The 22,109-nt window shown below is 37.6% G+C and overlaps 1 protein-coding gene across 1 annotated transcript in view; it reads left to right on the top strand.

The window, feature by feature from the left end:
* Nucleotides 1-3,693: 3,693 nt before the first annotated feature.
* Nucleotides 3,694-22,109, top strand: part of LOC131060362 (plant UBX domain-containing protein 11) — a 90,775-nt gene continuing 72,359 nt past the window's right edge. Inside the window, exons 1-2 of the mRNA XM_057993543.2 lie at nucleotides 3,694-3,940; nucleotides 19,278-19,377. Coding sequence (XP_057849526.2) covers nucleotides 3,866-3,940; nucleotides 19,278-19,377 — 175 coding nt within the window. The 5' untranslated portion in view covers nucleotides 3,694-3,865. The remainder of the gene's footprint in view (nucleotides 3,941-19,277; nucleotides 19,378-22,109) is intronic.

The raw sequence follows: 22,109 nt of genomic DNA, 5'->3' as shown, positions 1-22,109 counted from the left end.
TCAATCAAATTAGTGAAAAATAGTCTTCTTGAAAGCTAGTCCCTAGAGGGCTTTGCACAACCTTGAGAACTGCGACGTGTATTTACGCCGAAGGCGTTCCCTATCTGAAGTAGATCAGCTTACTTCTACCATCAACGGCTCAAACGTGTCTAAACAGGATGCAAGACCATGAAACCCATCCGAACCGTGGATTTTCACTATTTTTCATTGGTTGAAACGAAGACACTCGAAGCTGGTTTGACCGCTTAAGTGGCAGCTGTGGGCCCCATTCCTGTCGTCAGCATTCGTTCCTATTGCCAGCGCCAACGTTGGTTCCCGTTCGAACAGTAGTCGCCGTTAAGTTTGAATTTAGTCTATTCCCGCACGACGTCAAGTGGATGCCTGTGATGGCTTAAAATTATACCGTTGCTTCACATTTTGAAAACTGTTTTGTAAGAAGCGACAATGAGAGCTTCAAAACCGGTTATGGGTAATCCATCGAACTCTGGAAGAGTGGGGATTATCATCAGATATTATAATTGGAAATGCTCAGGTAGACATCTGTGCAAAATGTGGAAGCATAGACAAGGCATGTGAACTGTTTGAGCGATGCCTCAAGGAAATGTTGTTTCGTGGAATGCTTTGATGCAGAAAATGAGTTTGTCCAAAATGATATAGAAACATACAACCAAATGCGATTGGAAGGAATAAATCTAAACTCTGCAAACTTTTCCAGCATCCTCCCAGCCTGTGCGGAAATGAGAGGTTTGGAACAGGGCATGGACATCCAAGGATAAATGATAGAGGGATTTAGTCAGATGTAGCTGCAATTGATCTGCTAGATGTGTATGCAGAAAGTGTACGCATAGACAAGGCACGCGAACTGCTTGACAAAATGCCTCCAAAAATTGTTTGACCGAATGCCAGGATTGTAGGATATGCAAGATGTGGAGTCATCGACAAGGCAGGTGAACTGTTTGGCAGAATGCCTCAAAGAAATATTGTCTCGTGGAACGTCCTGAGTACAGGATATTAACAAAATAGATTTATTGAAAAAGCTTTAGAGACTTTGCAATTGGCAATTGGCAGGTTTAAAGCTATACTTTACAACCTTCCCACTCTATCCCAAAAGGATGGGGAATTTCCTCACAGGTGATGCAACTACTCTACTATACATTTATGCACAATGTAGCTACATATTTCTTAGTAGTGCTGATATCATAAATAATTGTAGTTGCAGTGTAGCATACAAAACTAGTGAAATAATCATTTTATGGATGTGTACAATATTAAATTTTGATGACATATCTATAAGTTAAAGTTCTTAGTTTAAACTTGGATAGTGTTTATTCATACCCATATAAATACTATCATTCCTCCTTGTCATTCTATGACAACTCTACATTTATAGAATGATTTTCTCTTCTACTACCATTGTGTTCTCTCTTACCTCTCACTCTTTTTATACACCATTCATTCTATCCAGGCTTCTTATATTACTACTACCCACACTTCTAAACCCTCAATACGCTAGTCAAATAGTTTGATCAACTTAAGAAGAAAATTGTAACTCTAACTAGATAGTGTGTTTAATCCTTCACTTTGCACATCTTTTACATTTGAGGTTGTTACACAACCCTTGCCCATTGACTTTATTGTAGCTATATTTGAGCTATATTATGGAAAAGTTCGTCAAAATGTTCACCTATAATCTTTTAATAATGCATGTCTAGATGTTACATATGAAGATAAAGTCTTACCTAAAATATTTATATGAACCCTAAGGACCATGCCATTGAATACTTCTAATCCCTAGCTCAAATTTCTATCCATTATTTTGACAATCTAACCGCCACTTACAACACTTATGTGTCAATATGGGCTAAGAAACAACTAACTAATTTAACTAAACATTCTCAAAGGCATAATGAGTCTACTAATGGCTATGGAATTAGCTTCCAATATTTATATTGTAGAATTTGTGCTTCCATTTAAAAAAGCTTAAACTTCAACTATTTGAATCTAATGGTTGGAATTATGTATCCTCCCACACTTCAAAATGTCAAAATAATAATGCATTTTCAAAAAAGGGAATGAAAAGAAAAAAAATATAAATCTAGTTCCAATAAAATTTCTATCACATCTAATTTTGTATCGTTCAAACATTAAGGGCCTAGGAAATTACAAAGCTTAGAAAACCATTGAATAATGTTCTTCAAACCATCTTAATAATTTTGTCAACCTTAATTATATCAATCTATTTGATTCCTCCAAAGACCTAAGAGTTCTAATGAATATTTTTTCTACAATTTATATAAAGTTGATGGACACCATACATGTATATGTATGGTGTCTTGAGGATGAAATCTTAGATCTCATTAATAGTAATGTGATTCATCTAATATAATCAACAATATAAGGTAATATAGTCTACCTAATTAATCTCTATGGTATAAGCTAATATAGTTTGTCTAATTAATCTCAATAGGTGCAAAGCTTGATTTAGTCAACAATATTTTATCTTAATATTTTTGAAAGGAACACCAAAATTTATAAACTTTTTGCTAATTGAATTTTCTCTAATACGGTGAATATGACAATAGATTCATAAAACACAACACAAGACACTCAAACGGAACTCTCTCTCTCTCTCTCTCACACACACACACACACGCACACACACACACACACACACACACACATCATCATCATCATCTCTTTACCTCTCTAGCTCTTTATCTCAATGTTTATTCTTCTATCTCCCCCCATATCTCTAAATATGTCTCCCTCTCTCCCTCTCACTCTCCCTAGAGGTATCTCCCCTTGATCTCTAGACATGTTTCCCTCTCTCCCTCTCCCTCTTTCTAAAGGTATCTCCCCTTGTATCTCTAGACATGTCTCCCTTTCTCCCTCTCCCTTACCCTAGACCTCTATATTGACATATCTTTAAAAACCTTTCTAGCTCTATCTCTCACTATTTCCTCTTCCATCTCACCCTCTATCTCTATCTCATTACCCATCTCTCTATTACTATATCTCTCCCTCTCTCTATGTTTATCTCTTATATCTCTATCTATCTATCTCTCTTGTCCCTCTCTTGCTCTACATATCCTTCTCCATCTTAAAATGTCCATATTCTTCTATCTATATCCCCTAAATCTATCTCCTTACCCCCCCCCCCCTCTCTCTCTCTCTCTCTCTCTCTCTCTCTCTTCCTCTCTATTTCTCTCTCCCTCTCTACCTATTGCAAACATAACATGACTCCAAATTCGTAATGGAGCATGATTATCTTCTCTCTATTTCTCTCTCCCTCTCTACCTATTGCAAACATAACATGACTCCAAATTCGTAATGGAGCATGATTATCTTCTTGATTTAATTATCACTTCCCAATTGATACTTTTGTTGTACAAACAACTTATATTCTAAATTTCTTCAATTGACCTCATGTACTACATAAAAGTATGCAAATAATTGACATCGTGTACTACAAAAATGCATGCAAATAATAGACCAAAAAAAATTCTATTTGACATTCCATACCTATTCGGCGTACCCATTGCACACCAAGGTGCAAGTGCTAGTTACTTTTATTTAAATAAAAAATAAAACAGAACGGCAAATATCTAAATAAGAGTTGTTTTTGTGCGATATAAAAGGTGGATAAGAACACGCCTGCTGTACATATAATAATATTAAATACAAAGTAAAGAATAACCCTGTCTAAGGGGTTGCCTTTTTTCTATGACACAACATGTCCACGAGTTGGAAACATATCGGGTAATAAAGCCCCCAGCAGATCACTGAGTACGCGCTCTGACTGAATTCACGTTCCGTAGATTCGAACGCGCGACGTTTGTGACCGTTCATATAGTTGGCATTTACCATGGACAGCGAGAGAGACAACGCACAAACCTCAGCTCAGACAGACGCAAATTCAATTGAAGAAAATTCTGCTCAGGTATCATATTAGAATAGAATAGAAAAACTTTTATTCTCCATAATAGATAAAGTCAATATGTCTAGTTCTCGAGGGTTTTTTTGTGTTTTTATCAGCCGATTTGGTTAAGAAATCCTGTAATAATGTTCCTTTTTAATAACTGAAGTTTATCTCAGATACAATTTATTTATTTTAGGCTTTTTAACTGTGCTGTTCTTTGAGAGCCGATTTTGTCAGTTAATCGCCATGAAAATATTGTAGTTCTATGACCGAATTGTGCTTTACTTTAAATTAGCCAATCAACAATCGCCGTAGTAACGTTCCAATTCAATTACTGAAATTTCTTCTAGATGCAGATATATATTTTAGGGTTTTATTAATTAATGGCCACAACAATGTCACAGTTCAATGACTGATATGCACTTTTACTTTAGTTATATATATGTAAATTATCTATGTATATAAATACTTTACATATACATACATATTTTCATAGGGTCATCTTCTTCCTTCTTTCTTGCACAGTCCTGTTTTTGCATCAATGTTTTTGCATCAATGTTTTGGTTTGCACTCTGTGATCTCATCAGGAAGAGGGGAAATAAAGTTAGATCACATAAATTTGCTACTTAAAAAAAGAAGGGAAGTGGAAGGGGAAGGGGAAGGAGGGGGAGCAACTTTCTGCAATCTATACTTTCTTTCACCTCTTCTTGATGATGGATCACAGAGTGTGATAATTTTTATTTTATTTAAAAACTGCTACGTATATCTATATTTGTACAACTACTTGCAGAATAGAACAATCAGTTGAAGAATCTGAAGACCAAAAGAAATGAGATGATTGTGAAATAATGACCTTTGCCACTAGAAAATTCAAAGGCATAATAAGAAATTGGTTCATGTTGACACTAAAACTAAAATAAGGTCTCAATGCACTAATATTGACATTCTTGCATTAGCTATATTGAATGATTAATCCTCAATATAGAAAAACAATTAGAGACACCTTGAGAGCTCTAATGTATATCAGGTTCTGTGAACTTTTTAAGTCTGATGGTCATGTAACCCAATATGCGAAACACTTATACATATTGGGATGGCAAGAGCTTCCTATTATGAAAATTATTTTCTGAAGAATCTGCCCTATTCAGTGGGCCAAAAGGTTCTCAACATGTACGACATCTAGAAAGAGATCACCTGTGAAGCTCATTGATAAAAGGTGGTTAGTAATTGCAGAATCGGCATCACAGATATTTACCTATCAACGAAACAGATTTCCAGAATAGAGAAGGCCAAATTCAAGTCAAGTGACTGCTCCTGCTTTGATGTATGTGCTGACATTGGGTGTCAGGGAAGTTAATCCCACAATAAGTCAAGATTTAAGAGTTCGAGCTCATAACATCATCAGATAGAAGTCTCGACGAGCAATACCTAAGGAAGCCTGATGTCTTATCTATAAAAATAAAGGGAACTTCGCCAATAAGTTTCCATCAAAAGAAAGCAAAGTCCAACTATTACTGAAGATATTGAAAATCAGAAAAAATTAGAACTACATATATGGTGACAAAGAACTTCTTGTGGACTACTATGAGTTGCTTAGTGATGGAGACAACTTTGAGAAAGAGTCATAAATGGTTGTAAGAGAACTATCGAAAGAATTACTTCCAGAAAAAAGAATGCAGCAATGACAGAAAATATAAAGGAACAATAGATTGCAATTATAGAAGGAGGACACTTGAGGAGCTGTTTATCTCAGTTGCAGGACCAAAGCTTTTGATTATCACAACAACAAAGCCAAGTATCTCGTCACACTAAAGATTGTAAATGTTACCTATACACAAGGCACCACTGCTTCTGATAATCATAGTAGAATAAATCTACACTTTTTGATAGATGCAGGGTGTAGCATAAATCTGGCTAAAAGGTCCATTTTTCACCAAGGCTTCTGGAAACTCCTAGTGGTATATCATGGAAGCTACAATCTGTCAAACCAGTCTGCCCTATGTGAATATTACTCTCCATATATCCCTGCAAAATTTATGGAAACTACCTTCCAGGTTGGCTTCTATCAATATCCTGGGATAGATGAAGATGTACTATTAAGACAGCAGTTTTTAGCAAGCCTAGATAAGTACTCTGTAACAAAGAGATGCAAAATTTGTAGGAGGACAAAAATTGACTATTCCACTCCTTCCAAGTTTGTAAGAGCTATTGTTCCACAGTCCAAGATCCTGTCCTCCATGAGGACATTTCTGCAATCCAAGACTATTTTAAAGAAGAGGCTATTGAGAAGAAGAAGAGAAAATCTGAATTCCTACATAACTACTCTAAAGTTAGGGACGACAACGAGGAGCTACTGCAATTTCTTCTCTCAAAGAAGAATGTTGTAGCCTAAACCTCCAGCAACTTTGGATATCTGTGAAGGAATTTGCATAGAAACAATCGTTGGAGCTTATGTCTATGAGAATCCCTGTCCTGCTCCTCATATATAGACTGATATGAAGGAATAGAAATAGTAGCACTTAGATCTCAAGTTAATAGAACCATTTTCCTGTCCAACATTCATTGTGAATAAGCACTCCAAGCCAAAGGGGGGCAAAAAATGAATGGTTATAGACTATGTTGTCCTCAATAAGATTGCCATCCCCTTGAATTATCTTATGCCTCATAAAGATCATTTGATCCAAAGAATTTCAAATAGTGAGTGGTATAGCAAATTTGGCTGCAAATCAGTGTTCTACTAGTTGAGAACTGCTGAAGATCATATTGAGAAGACAACTTTCCAATATTCCAAGGCTGGTTTCAGTGGCAAGTGATGCTGTCTGGGCTAAAAAATGCACCCGTCTATGAAATAACCCAGCTAGGGTATTGGGTTGAAAATACTATCAAATTGAAACATTCCATTCAAGATAGATCAAACAGTTCTGGAACAGATTTCTTATTGGATATAAGGCAGATATGCCTAAACTGTCTAAAACAGAAGTAAGGTATTGAAAACAGTATTATTTCTTTCTTATTGGATGATTGAGGAATACCAAGAGCTGACAGAATAATCTAGGGGAGGACCCATGGCGGTCTCAAACCCTTCATTGTCCATCATCAGTGTTGCCTGAGTGAATACCTCTGAAACCCTTCACAAATACCTCTGAGAACCCTCAGCAATGGCGAACTGTAATTCTGAAACTGAAATCTGCTACTGTAACCGCACCTACACTGCTGTAGCATGCATGCAGCGACTGGGACTGTTTGCTTGGGGTGGCATCCAAGGCTTGATGCTCAGGGGTTGCGTCCTTAGCATGGAGTTCTGGCGGCAGACCAAAAATAATATAAAATCATAATGATTGCATAATACCTCATTTTCTTCCACCGTAGCAATATAACCCTCAACCCTAAAATATGCGTTCCACCTTCAAACCTAAACTTGATGATAATATTAGGGAAAAGAATAACCCTCAGTGCTGATCCACAAGGTAGGAAGAAGTCATAAAATATCTAATTTATCTTGGCCCCAAGCCATGACTGAAAATCAGGAAGCTACTTAAGTGAACCGGACCCCACCACTTATTGAATCAAAAGACTTCTCTAACTCAAAAAATTGGCTAAGTATGGAGAAGAAACATACTTAAGCCTTATTAGGAGAAAAAATAACAGCGGCTAGAGAAGGGACATGATAGTCTACTTTTAGAGATGGATGGACTCAATCTTCTGAAATTTTATTGTATTAATTGTATTATATGTTGGTAACATTCTAGTATTCAACGAAACCCAGGAAGAACATGATCTCCATCTCTAGATGTTGTATATATGTGAAAATGAATGTTATTGACTGTAATGGAAGGAAATAGGGTTCACTAGCTTGTGCATACAAACTAGGAGCTAGACCTATTTCACAAAAGCATTATAGGACTAGACCTAGACCTACGGTAAGAAGTTGTAAGAAGAAGACATAGATGCACTAGACAATGCCGAAGGGGATTTTGACAAAGGAGAAGGTTGGAAACCTAAATCCTCTTTGGAAAAGTGTGATATATATTTTCATGAGACTCAAAAATTTGTTGAACACATCCTAAATCACATCCATTGCATCCATGTTTAGAATCAAATGTGGGTGTTGAAATGTCTAAAGGAGAGGGTTCAAAAGAGCCCTAATCATCATCAAGACATGCGTTGGAAGAAGAGGTGGGAATTGATTTAGAAGAGACTTGGATAAATGACACACAAGGCTCCTTCGAGGCTTTATACCTAGATTGAGGGACCTTATATCCACTAAAGGAAGGTATAAACTATAGCTTATCCCAATTATTTTCTAAAGTATTATTGATAGGAGATTGTGTTGTTGAAGGAATCATAGTGTGTAAGGGAGATATGCATCCTACTTCATCTTGAATATTATCATGAGTAGGATCAGCCTTGATTGTGTGGATTTCATTGTTATGTATGAATTTGATTGTGTGGTGAAGAGTAGACGGGACTGCTTTCATAGCATGAGTCCACGGTTTACCTAGAAGAATATTGTAATTAAGATCATTGGGCTTACATGGATAGGAGTGGGAAAGTCACGGGTCCTACTTTGATAGGTAATATGACTATACCACGTGACTCTCTAGCAACATTATCAAAGCCACCCACATAGAGAGAATCAAGTAGAAAGGAAGAATAATACCAATTTATCTTATCTAATAAGTAAACATGACAAATGTTAAGGGCTGACCCGTTATCAATTAAGGTACCCCTGATTTTATGTTAATAAATGCAAGGAGTGATCATAAGGGGGTCATTTCTATTTTCAACCTCTAAAGAAAGCAATTCATCTTGTGAGAAAGTTATATCATTTGGCCTAGCACATAGAGGGGAAACTACTTTTTGTAAGTCCTCTTGGATCAACCCATGGTATGATGGTGAAGTTTGAATCAAGTCCCAAAGGGAGATCTTATCTAAGGTGGTATGAAGTTGTTCAACAAGATTAAGTTCCCTACCAAAATGTTGCTTAAGATGAGGGGGGAACGGAGGGAAGTGAGAAGAACATTGGAGTCTTGCTTGTTGATTTTAGTGTTATATGCGTGAGGCACTTTAAGACCATATTTTTGTGCTAGTTGCCTTTCCATATCACTTATTTCACATATGAATTTTGGTACTCTTAAGAAATAGTCAAGAGATCTCTTTGGTTTTTTAGCATTAATCAGAGGTTGGTTTTTAGGTTAAGTGGTATGTTGACCAAATTTAGGCTTTATATGACTAGAAAGATAAATGTCATTGACTTGATCTTGGTTGGGTTTTTTATCCACTAAAGCTGCATCTTTAGAGGGAAGCTCATTGAAATGAAAAGAAGGTATAGCATTATTAGGAAATGTAGCCACAATATCATCCTTAGGAGGGAGATCTTTGAAAGAAGTGTTCATAGTCTCTTCTTGCACCAAGATGTCCTCATGGGTGGGACCAAATTTGGTAGAGGGTAAATCATAGCTATGGATGAAAGGAAGAGCTAAGTTATCATCATTGCATGAAAGGGAACATCATGAACATCCTGAATAAAACTTGAAATTGAACTAGCAAAAGAAGATAACAACTACATTTAACCATATGCATCTATGATCAGACAATATACTCATATGCCATACTAATCAATAAAGATGTAACCAAAGCAATGTTCACTCAATGTGTGCAATGAAATTATGCAAAATCAGATTTAAAATCATAAGATATGCAAGTGTAAGAGGAGTCGGGTTCACCAAAATGTAATGGAAGGAAATAGCGTTCACTAGCTTATGCATGCGAACTAGGAACTAGACCTATTTGACAAAATCATTACAATAAAAGGAGAATGAACTTAGTAGATCCAACCTCAATTCTATTAGAAAAAGGGTTGGATGCTGATTGGATTCTATTCCTTTTGATTGAGCTGAAAATAAAGTGAATGCAAGATCTACAGTAAGAAGGTACATGAATGAATTAGCAACTTAGTCTAATTATGCTACTTGTTCTGAAACAAAAACTTCAAAGTAGGTGTAGAAATGGAATGAGAACTCAGTAGTGCACCCGTGCCTAAAATTTGACTTGAAGTTGACCGGACAAGGTCACCTAGAATGCCTTTGTCTTTTGATGATCCACTGCACAAAAAGTTGAGTTTGGACTCTCGAGACCTTGAACTGGGACCCTGGTGAATTTGATGTTGTTCTAGGAGGACAATAGCACCCAGAATGCCCTTGTTTTGGACAAAACGCCCCACATGTCCTTGTATAGGGTTTTCTAGCTCAAATTTGTAGTGATGACTTGTCTCAGTACGCTAAAAGTCTTTTGAACTCTTTGTCTTTGTCCGAAACCTATGGTTGCACTTGAATTTGCACATAAGAGGAGATGTTGGGCTGATAGGGGTTTGCCTAGGTAAAACCCCGGTTTTGGAATTAATCCTATAATTAATTAAATTGAAACTGAAAGTTGGATTGAAATGCTCGAATTGAAATGATTGATTGAATTGGTTATACCTTCAATAGGTGATGCAATGCTCTTAGGATAAGTCCTCCATGTGTTGATGCAGTAATATGATGAATCATATAGAATCCATCACGAAATCATAATTAAAAAGATAATTGAAGATGCTTTGATGTAGCTTGCTGCTCCTTAGACTCAAATCTATTCTCGAAGTGTTGCTCTTTAGTAGGAATGATGATAAGAATGTGATAATAGAAGATGATTAAATGAATTAGGAATGATGCCTTATATAGGGATCTCAAAGTAAAATCACCTTTAGGCCGATTGAGAAGTACCATATTTTCGCATTAGTGATAGTTTTGAATAGGGCAAGACTAACATATTATCCTCCCAAAATTGTAGCAAAAAATGTGAGATTTTGCCAAGATCAAGAGCTCAATGAAATATACAAAATAGAGACACAATATAGGACAAGAATAAACTGTATTCTCATCAATAGAAAATGATCAATAAAATCAATTGTTACAATGAATATGAGCCTGCTTATATAGGCAAGGCTATATGGATATGTGAGCACACAAACATGACATGTGGCTCAATAAGAAACAAGGGTAGGTAGGAAATAGGTGTGGGTAGGTAGGAGAAACAATATAATAGTCCACATGAGGTGGATCACCCACTGAATGTGGAGTGTAACAACAAGATCAACACCATAAAAGGTGGAAATTCTCCTACACACACTATCCCAATGTGGCACAAACACCCAAGTGTCTCATACCCAAACTACTATGAAATGCATTTCCTAAGTAAACTTAAGTAAAGTGTAATAATATCCATGATGAATAATTATTTACACCAACACCCCCCCTTAAGTGCAACTTAAGGGAATGCACTTAAGTCTACAATGCAACTAAGCAATGCAAGATGGGTCTCGGCTACTAGGCCATGTTAGGTACCCATGTACAAATGCAAATGCATGCAAACCAATGCAATGAAATCTCTCACAAAGTAATCATTTCTCCCCTTAGGAAGAAACAAAACCAAAGGTGTATCCATGAAGTCTCCCCAATCATGAAGGGAAGATGTATGAAAAAAACTCATGATGAAAGGAATCTCTGAAAATTGCTCAAGTGTCCCCATGTCGATGCTGAAAGATACCCCCTCCAATGGTGGTAAACTGTGCCACGCTGCTGAAAAAGGCATTCCAAGATCTAGTGGAGATGGATGTAGAACATGTCCCAAAGACTCACATGTCTCCTCAAAAAATAAAGAGACCTCCTCCAACTGTTGTACATAAGTATCCACAATCATGTCAACCTCGAAAGAATGATCATGTAGAGAATGAACAAGAGGGTCAGAGTGTTCCCTCGCAACAATCGAAGAAGGATCATCTTCATCAAAGAGAAGATGATTGTCATCAATGATGTTTCCCAAATCTGCAATGTAGGATTCCATAAACAAACCTGCAATGTCTGTCAAGTAATCATCCCATGAATCTGAAGCTGGAAGACAATTAATATCCTGCTGCACTGAATCACAGAAGGCAAAACTGTCGCACTATCCGCATCATCAGGTGCAATAGGTGATGTGATATCAATATGAGGAAATGAAATACAAGACTCAAGAACGGGGTCACATGTGAGAATCCCCATGTTCAAGTGCCCAAAGTTCTCAAAATTTGAACCATCACAAGAAGTGTGATCAACATGTGTAGAATCATCAAATGTGAAATCATCATCATCAACAAAATCTGAAAAGGAGTATAACCGAGATGCATGATCAACCACCCCAGTCGCAATGATAGCTCTAGTCTCCAAGTCTCTAATGAAAACTGACTCAGGTGTGAACTCCACAACTCTCTTAGTTGCGCCATGTGTGATTTGATAGATAGAAAGGAGATTGTTTGTCAAGTGGGGTACACACAACACATCATTGAAGGAGTTATCTCCAATGTCAATAGATCCTTTCCCAATCACATCCATGTATGTATGATTGCCCATCAAAATCTGTGGAATGGTGCAAGGCTCAAATGTAGAGAACATAGATTGCGAAGATGCCATATGATGAGAAGCCCCTGAATCTAGAAGCCATCTCTCTGAATCATGACTGATAGTAGCACGTAGAGCTTTTCCTTTTCTTGTCCCAAAAGAGTGAGTCTTCCCACTTGTAGAAGCCATGAATGCTTGCCCTTTTCCTTTTGAATGTGAGGAAGTGGAAGTTGATGAATCATCCTTCTTGTAGACATTAGGCAAATCAATGTTATGCTTTTTGATGATATGTGTGAGCTCATCAATCTTTTTAGAATGGCAACGACGCTCCTCATGACCAAACTTTTTACAATAGGCACAAGTAGGTCTCTCCCTCTTTGGTGAGTTATCCCTCTTGGAAGAGGATGAATCTCCTTGTTGTGGAGAAGATGGTGCTTTGTCCTTAGGCTTTGATTGCCATTTCTTCTTGTTTGAGTTGTCCTTTCCTTGATTTCCTTTGTTCCCTTGATTTGCCACTAATGCTTGAGACTTAGAAGCCTTAAGAATGCCCATGCTTATCAACTTAGTTTGTTCCATCATCAACATTTCATTGAAAGCATCAAATGTAGGCATTGTGTAGCTTGAACCCATTGTCATCCTATGGGTTTGGAAACTAGAAACAAATGCTGCATATTCTTGTGGAAGCTTGCCTATCAAGTTGAATATCAATTGAGTATCCTTCTTATCAATGCCACAATCTTTGAGTTGTGCCCTCAACTCATTTGCCTTAGTGACATAATCTTGTATAGTATCAAAGTTCTTGGGATCTAACATGGTGAGATCACTATCAATCTGATATCCCCTAATCTCGTCAACTTGACCATACAAGTCTTGAAACTTTTTCCAAGCATCCTTGATTAGAGTACACTTCTCAATATGAAAAATGAGATCCTTTGATACATACTTTCTTAAGGTACCAATTGCCATGATATTTTTAGTGAGCCAATCCAAGTGACCAACTGGATCAACCTTAGGATCAGCGAGAGCAACAATAGTTCCATCAATGTAATGAGTGAGTCCTTTTTCCATAAGTTTACTCCATGCATCAATTTTCCAAGTAGCATAATTATGAGGAGTTAAGAGAGGAAACTTTGAAGAACTCATAGCAGCAGAAAGGAAGGAACACAAGAGCACAAAAGCACAAGAGACACCCCCCCAAATTCACTCAATCAAAGTACCCCCCCCAAAATGATGATTTTGGCACTTTATATGTAGTGCGTGTACAATAGGCCACTTGTAAACAATGGCAAGGTGGAATTCTGATTTTGTTTTACAACTGCCCCAATAGGCTGAGAACTTCAAAGCAAAAGATCAGAAAGATAGATTTATGCAATACAAATGCCAAATTGGCCAAATAAGACCATATGATGAAAATACAATTTCTACCCACAATTGCTACAAACTGATAGCATATTCTGAGAGTAGACAAAAAATAATGCACTTTCAAGAAAAATGGCACCTGAAAAGGAGTTCGTATGAGTCTGAACGGAGACTTGGAAGTTGCAAAAACCGGGATTGGACAGGTACAGTCACCAAAAACTAAGAATTCTGAAAAATCTGTCCATCAAAATCAGAAAATAATTCCACCACGTGAAAGTACACGAAATTCTAGCCCATTTCAAAAAAAATTGCACCAAAAAAGGAGCAAAAATGAGCAAGATATGGCCATTTGAAGTTGAACTGCAAAATAAAAAAGCTCAATGAGAGGGGACTGCAAAAATTTCAAAAGATGTGGCGTTGACGTCAGCAAATGACGAGCATAAATTTGACGCCTGTCTGCCAGTCAAAAAAGTTTCCCTCCCTGCCCATTCGGCGTCCGTATAGTACAGACATGGCACGTGGCGATTTGATTGGGCAAAAAAATGATGTGGCTATCTGATGTGTCTAGCTGACGTGGTCGGAGGACGGCGGGCCCGACGTTGAGGTGGACAGTCCACGTGGCGGGAGGCTGCTGGCAGAGGTCATGTGGGGTCGGGTTGACGTGGCACGGATGCCGGCGGGCAGAAGCAGCGTGACCGGAGGGCCTGGCGGAGCCGGAGGTACTGGCGGGTGGCAGTGCCGACGTGGTCGGCGGGCCGGGAAGATGCCGGTTGTCGGGGAGCTGAGGAGCTGGGGAGGTGCTGGGAGCACGGAAGCTGCCGGTGGATTGGTGCTGTAGACCTGTAGAGTACGGCAGGTTACGGGGGGGGGGGGGGGGTCTGCGGACCCCCCAAAACAACAATTTTTTTTTTAATTCTTTTTTTTTGATTTTTTTTTTTGACGAAAAAATTTCCAAAATTTTTTTTCAATTTTTTTTTTTTGACGAAATTTTTTTCATTTTTTTTTTTCGGAAAATATAATTTTTTTTTCGAAATTCGTACAATAATAGCAAAATTGGCGGAATTTTTTTTCTCACCAAAATAGGCCGACTTTATAACCAAAATTCATGGAAATAGCCACCTGGATGCAATGACGGGATCGGATCTGGTCTAGGACGCTTCCAAAAGATGCTGCTCCTCAGATCTGCCTCTTTGACATCGCAATAATGCCTCTTCAAGACGAATCAATGATGCTTTAATGGCTCTGATACCATGTGAGATTTTGCCAAGATCAAGAGCTCAATGAAATGTACAAAATAGAGACACAATATAGAACAAGAATAAACTGTATTCTCATCAATAGAAAATGATCAATAAAATCAATTGTTACAATGAATATGAGCTTGCTTATATAGGCAAGGCTATATGGATATGTGAGCACACAAACATGACATGTGGCTCAATAAGAAACAAGGGTAGGTAGGAAATAGGTGTGGGTAGGTAGGAGAAACAATATAATAGTCCACATGAGGTGGATCACCCACTAAATGTGGAGTGTAACAACAAGATCAACACCATAAAAGGTGGAAATTCTCCTACACACACTATCCCAATGTGGCACAAACACCCAAGTGTCTCATACCCAAACTACTATGAAATGCATTTCCTAAGTAAACTTAAGTAAAGTGTAATAATATCCATGATGAATAATTATTTACACCAACAAAAAAGCGTTGGACAATTTTGCCTCGACCAAAACTTCTCGACCCTTTAGGCCCGAATTTTTAGGGATGCGAGAGAATAGGATCTTAATGCTAGAGATGTATTTTTATGAAAATATATAATGTTTAGATGAGGGAAACGTGTCTTGAGATTTGAAATGGGGTAGGACTCATAATGAATTGGATTAATAAAGGATAAAGGGTACATCTTGAAATAAGGGCTCAAATAAAGTGTTGATGTATTAAAGTGAAATAGGACTCACAATATTAAATTAAATATTAATTTAAATTTAATAAAGTCCTTTCAATGCATAGAGGAATGGGAAATACTAAAATGAGTGCTAGCAAAGCATAAAATTGGACACCCTAATTAAAGGTGTACAATTTATGATGCTACATTGACCTCTACCCCTCCAAAATAGGAACCCACTCCAACTTTGTCAACTTCTTATGGATGCAGATGTTTGAATTTAAGTTATGGCCCCAACCTCACCTGGTTGAATTTCTCAATATGTTCCCAAGACCTAGACAAAGTTACAAGTACCAAGCAGCTGCAAAGGTTCCTCAGCAACATTAACTACTTGGCTTTGTTCACAAAGTATTTGTTGAAGTATAAACACCTACCAACAAATAGGTGAAGAATGCAAAACCTTGGTCAACAACACACATTGAAGGTGTAAGCCATTAAATAAGCATGTAAGAATCTATTGGTGTTACCATCCTTGGCAAAGGAACACTTATAGTCCTAATAAATGGTTTAGGTAGTTTGTGGTGAGCTTTCCATATAGAACAACAACCAAATAAGATTGAAGCTATAGTAAAATATGCTAATGGCATATTTTTGGAAGCCCAAAGAAGAAAGAAACACTTGCTCACATATATGAGCTTTTAAACCACATATATGCCTGGTAAAATTTATTGTTAGATCCATAGAAACGGGGCTCGCCCAAAATTGCCTGGACTCGGCGAGTCTCGAGTCGAGTGAGTCTCAACGAGTCTAGGGGGCTCGGACTCGGGCTTGGCCGAGTCTGGGGTCCAGACTCGCCTGGACTAAGACTTGCCCAGACTCGTTTGGACTCAGACTTGCCTAGACTCGCCGAGTCTGGGAAGTCTCGACTCCCAGACTCGGCTGACATATAGATCTTATGAGCAAAAGTTGTTCTATAGAAATTTATTTTGATGAAACATGACATTAGAGTGATCAAGAGAGAGACCATGATATTCATAGAATTTGGGCAAAAGCTATTTGAATGGTGCACCAACTCAAAGAATGCCAATCAAGTTGACTGTTAACCAATTTGTCATTTGAAGGAGCACTCATCTATTGATTTGTTGGCAATAGAATTTTAGGTCATGTGTCATGGCATTGGTACCTTACAATATATTGTATGATGCTAAGTTCTTTAGCTCTTGTACCCTTCAACATAGCACCAAGAATCACATGGCTGCTTGCATGGTCAAAGTGGCAACACTTGTCCCAACTCAAATATTCATATACTTGATGTTGGTGAGGGTGGCATGGTCTCACAAGCAGAGGCTATGGCTGCCGAATCATCTAGGACCTACCTTAGACGCCTTCGTAGGAGGGATGTAGGCTCCTCTGAGCCTTAGGCTTGTAGTTGTTTTTACTTTTGATATTTGTATGGAACATTTGATCATATGATGACATGGGTTTTTTTTTCTGAGTTTTGTAATATTTTATACATTTGACAATATTTATATATCTATGTTTGTTATTTCCTTCAGCTACAATTTGTGTGCTTATGTGATTGATGTATACTTGTGTATGTAATCAAATTAGCTTCTATTTGATGATATTATTGTGTCTTTAAGGTGTATTCAACAAAGGGTGCATGAAACAAGTTTTAACTCTTTAAAAATCTCTAAATTTCTTGAGTTTTTCACTTTGCCGAGTCTAGCCAAGTCTAAGCCGAGTTTTTTTGCCGAGTCCGAGTTCTGAGTTGAGTCGGCCTCGCCGAGTCCGAGTCCCGTTTCTATGGTTAGATGTGACTATAAATATTTGAAAGGGTGATTGCATACTAAAGTTGATCCTTTCATAGCTAGAGGAAGAATGTTTAGGTGACAAAAATCTATCTACGTAATCTTTTACTAGAACATATCCCAACTAAATTAAGTCCATTGGCTGATTCTCTCTCTAGAGCATCTAAGATTGGCATGATGAATGAAGAAGTTCATGTCAGTTGGCATGACCTTGCATTGAAAAATTCGAAGTTTTTCCTTCCAGTTATTCAAACTTATTTTGATAAGCCATGTATCTTCATGTTTGGTGATCCCCAAGTTGCTAAGGAAGCTAAGCAAAGCAAGGATATGCAAAAGGAAGAAAAATATATATGAACTAGATATGCATAGAAGTCAAAATTAGGGACCCAAAAATCACCTATACTGAAATGTACCACATTTATAGGCATATACATCTAAAAAGAGTTAGGTGAAACTCATATGTTTTAGGTGCATATGGCTCTCTCTAATTCCTCTAGGGTTTGAACTTGGATTGGTTGCATGGTAAGTGCATTTTTGAATTTGCTTCCTAGCAAAAGCATTTTGATTATGGCCTTTTTGAATTTGCCTCCTGGCAGAAGTAGCGAAGTTGTTATAGTGCAAGCAAAGTAAGGAAGGTGAAGGGTTTTTGATGTTTCAATTCTGTTTCTCAACTTTAGAGCTTCCTTTTGGTACCAAGGAAGGACATAGGGACCTTATAAAACACTTGTAAAACACATTAGAGGGTTTGGCTCTCATTGTAACATTCATTCCATCGTCATTTTTACTGTTGTAAGTGCATGAGCAAGGGGTTTCAAGGTGCAAAGGTATGTTGCAGGTGTTTTGAGCTCGTGCTAATTGTTGTTGTAGCTCTATCTTTCCGTTGGGGCATTGAGAACACTTGTATTGGACTAGAAAATTGTTGCCACTCCTTTGGAGTTTTCTTTCCTTTTGAGGGGTAAAACTTCTGATTATAGTCTTATTTTTGAAGTGTTTCATTCAGTGTAAAGATTATATTACACCAGATAGGGGAATGCATAGGAATGTGCAGTGTGCTGCAATCTTTTCAATTTAGTGAACTCAATAATGATAGTTTTCCAAAATTAAGTGGTAAGAATGTTGACTTTCTCAGACCCAGGTTCAAGCCCTTAGGATGAGGCATGCTAAAGCATTGAAATTACATAGAATATTGAAAGATCAATTCCATCTCACTGGGTGCAGATTATCCTACTGTACAAGGTTGGGTGCAAAATATCTGCAACTTGGGAACCTAAACCTGCTTGCAATTAAAAAAATGCTGTGTAATTGGAAAAAGGAAAAATTAAAACACCTTTCTTGCGAATTTTTCTAGCATTGCCTCCTTTCGTTTTAAATTACTGCATTTTAATATAAAATAACTTACATGCAAGGACATTACGTCATTGCTGTTTAATTGTTGTGCTATTGTGAATAGGTCAGAGTATCCCTATCATAGAATCTTTAGAACCTTGCTTCCATTCTTTTTCCTTGTATGAAATGGCAGTGAAGCTGGTTTTCAAAGTAAAAACAAAGCTCTTTGGTGACAACACGTCAAAATACTTCTTCGTTGTTAATTGTTTTCTGCTCAGAAGTATACCATTTTTTGGCTCAAGATTTATCTTGTTTAAGATAGTACAGGTTGCAAGGAGCGATTGACTCTGTGCCTCTGTTGATCTTTAGTCACATAGTTTTGTTTAGTGTGATGATCTGTTAACAGATCTGTTCTCTAAGAGTAGAATCTTCATGCATCTTTGTGTACTTATGTCACATAGTTTTGTTTAGTGTGATGATCTGTTAACAGATCTGTTCTCTAAGAGTAGAATCTTCATGCATCTTTGTGTACTTATGTTCTTAATGGTGGTTGACGCAGATGGAGGGCTCACTTTCTTCATTGGCATTCAAGGGACCTGTTTCCCAGGCAATTGTAGCAACAAAGACTTCTATGAAGATTTTGTTTGTCTACATTGGAGGTATGTTCTGTTGAATCTTTATGGACATTTTTGTCTATTATTGAAGAACATTATTCAGACAAAATGATAATATTCTTCTGCAAAATATTATATTGCAGTCTTTATTCATGATCTTACATATATAAGTACATGCATGTGCTATTAGTTTTAGACCTACGTTCTACCAAGATGTAGTGTAATAGTAGCTGCAGAAAGGTAACATTTTAAAATTTATTATATTTTGCCAATGCAAGATGTCTTTACTTCATTTGTAATATGTTTCTGCTTTTTTAGATCATTCTGTCTTTCTACATGGTAACTACTCCAGTTGGCACTTAAGTAAATTCATCTTAAACAACAAATGATATTGACGGGCCAGAAGGAATATATAGTAGGTTTACTGTGTTATCAATAGATCAAAGCTGTTCTTTTGGCAACAAAACCCTTAATAGAAACTTAGGGGCCAAATACATTTCCTAATTAACGAATGGTTATTAGAGATTTATAAAATTTGGTTTAATGCATGCTCATTGCCTCCTTTAAATTTGCCATCCTCTTTTAACTTTGTTCTAATTAAATTTATTTTTTGTTGGAAGAAGTTATACTTGGTGAAAAAGTTTAAGTACCTGTTGTGACGTATTTACACATCACCCCATTGCAAATGGGGACCCCCACTTTTTGCTTTCTGGGGTTAGCCCTTTTGGTTTTGTTGTTAGTCGTTTTAGTGTCTTAGCCTTTGCATTGAAGGGATTGAGTCAAGTGGATCTCCTCAAGAGGTCAGGTCAATTGAGTGATTAGGGGTTATTTAGATCATTCCTAGGGTGTTTTTTGTGTACTATCCGGTCACACTTCAAGTTGCTAAATCAAATCTTGGTTGAATGCATAATGTCCTCCTAGGTCCCATCCCTTACATCAAGGACAGAGCGAATTCGCCCTAAGGAGTCTGGAATGTCATCCTGATCCTCAAATGTCCTAAAATTTGGCTAAGTCTGGAATGCCATCCCGCGTAAGAAATTTGACTCAGTCTGGAAAATTGAAGAATCCTCCAAAAACTAGATTTTGCATTATAACTCTTGGAGCTCCGAAACCACCCTCAAACATCCTGACAATATATATGGAATATAACATTTGAGTATAAGAAAGAAGTTATATTCCATATATGAATCCTGACGGAGAGACTAACATGTCAAATTTTGCTCCTAACCCTTCCGAAGGATCCAGAGCGAAATTTCCTAAACCTCTATTTTGCTCCTTGTTTGGGGTCGAAATCTTGGTTCCTAAGGCATGGTTGAGAGAAGATTGATGTATACTTGCCTTGAGAAGTGATTTGAAGGAAATGATGAATTTGAGACTAAAAGACAAAAATCGCTCCTAACCCTTCCAAAGGGTCCAGAGCGAATTTTCTTGAAACCTCCTTTTGCTCCCAATTTTGTATAAAGCCTAGTGTTGATTGAGGTGGATTGAACTTAGAGGCATCCTTAGGCATGCATTTGAGTGAGTTGTGGTCACAAAATGTGAAAAATTTGTCCAAAAATGTCAAATTTGCTCCTAACCCTCTTAGAGGGTCCAGAGCGAAATTCCTAGGAGGTCTTTTGTTTTGCCTAGGCCCTTGAATGACCCCGTTCCAAAGGGTTAGGAGCGATTTTCTTGAAACCTCCTTTTGCTCCCAATTTTGTATCAAGCCTAGTGTTGATTGAGGTGGATTGAACTTAGAGGCATCCTTAGGCATGCATTTGAGTGAGTTGTGGTCACAAAATGTGAAAAATTTGTCCAAAAATGTCAAATTTGCTCCTAACCCTCTCAGAGGGTCCAGAGCGAAATTCCTAGGAGGTCTTTTGTTTTGCCTAGGCCCTTGAATGACCCCGTTCCTAAGCAATTTTTGGGAGCAAGCAACTTGTCTATACCTAGAAGGAGCACACTTATGAAGTCTAATGCCTTGAAGAATGAGTTATGATTAGGGAATTAAGTGAAATTGCTAAATTCGCCCCTGTACCTCTCAGAGGGTCCAAATTGAATTTCATTATAGGGTTTGTCCTTAGAGAGGATCCAGAGCGAATTTTCCTAAGACCCTCCCTTTTGCTTCAAATATGGACTAATTTCATGCCTTGGAACCTCAACTAGGACGTTATCATGCCTTGGAGACAATTGAAGTAAAGAAAAATGATGAGAAAGTGAAGAATTTGTGCCAAATGCAAAATTCGCTCCTGACCCTCTCAAAGGGTCCAAAGCGAAAATCTCATTATAGGTCCTGTCCTTGGAAAGGGTCCAGAGCGAAAATCTCATTATAGGCCCTGTCCTTGGAGAGGGTCTAGAGCGAAATTAATCCTAATGCCTTCTTGTTGATGATTTAAGGTAAGAAATGCCATGTTAGAATCAATATATATATCATGTATTCTTAATCATCTTTTGTTTGTTTTGCAAATCAATAAAATGAAGTTGGAGGAAGATCAGGCCAGGACAAGGGCGACCTCTTCAAGTTTCATCATCATCAAGGACACTTCAAATGTGTGAGGAGAGGACTCAAAGTGCTTCCAAGTTGAAGGACTTCAAGTGTTCAAGGAGTTGCAAGCAATAGAGCAAACTATCCTCAGGACCTCATTCTATCACATAGATAAATCACAAGATATCAGAGGAAGGATCTTACAAACATTTCAAGGCGATATGAGCTACCAGAGGAGGAGTGACTTGACCGTGAAGAGGCCTCATCAAGCACAAAAGAGTTAAGGAGAGGTACATTGTTCCTCAAGTATATC

This window comes from Cryptomeria japonica, chromosome 4 (genome assembly GCF_030272615.1).
Source record: "Cryptomeria japonica chromosome 4, Sugi_1.0, whole genome shotgun sequence".
NCBI lineage: Eukaryota > Viridiplantae > Streptophyta > Pinopsida > Cupressales > Cupressaceae > Cryptomeria > Cryptomeria japonica.
Note: the sequence above shows the minus strand (reverse complement) of the source record. Positions and strands in the feature narration are given on the sequence as shown.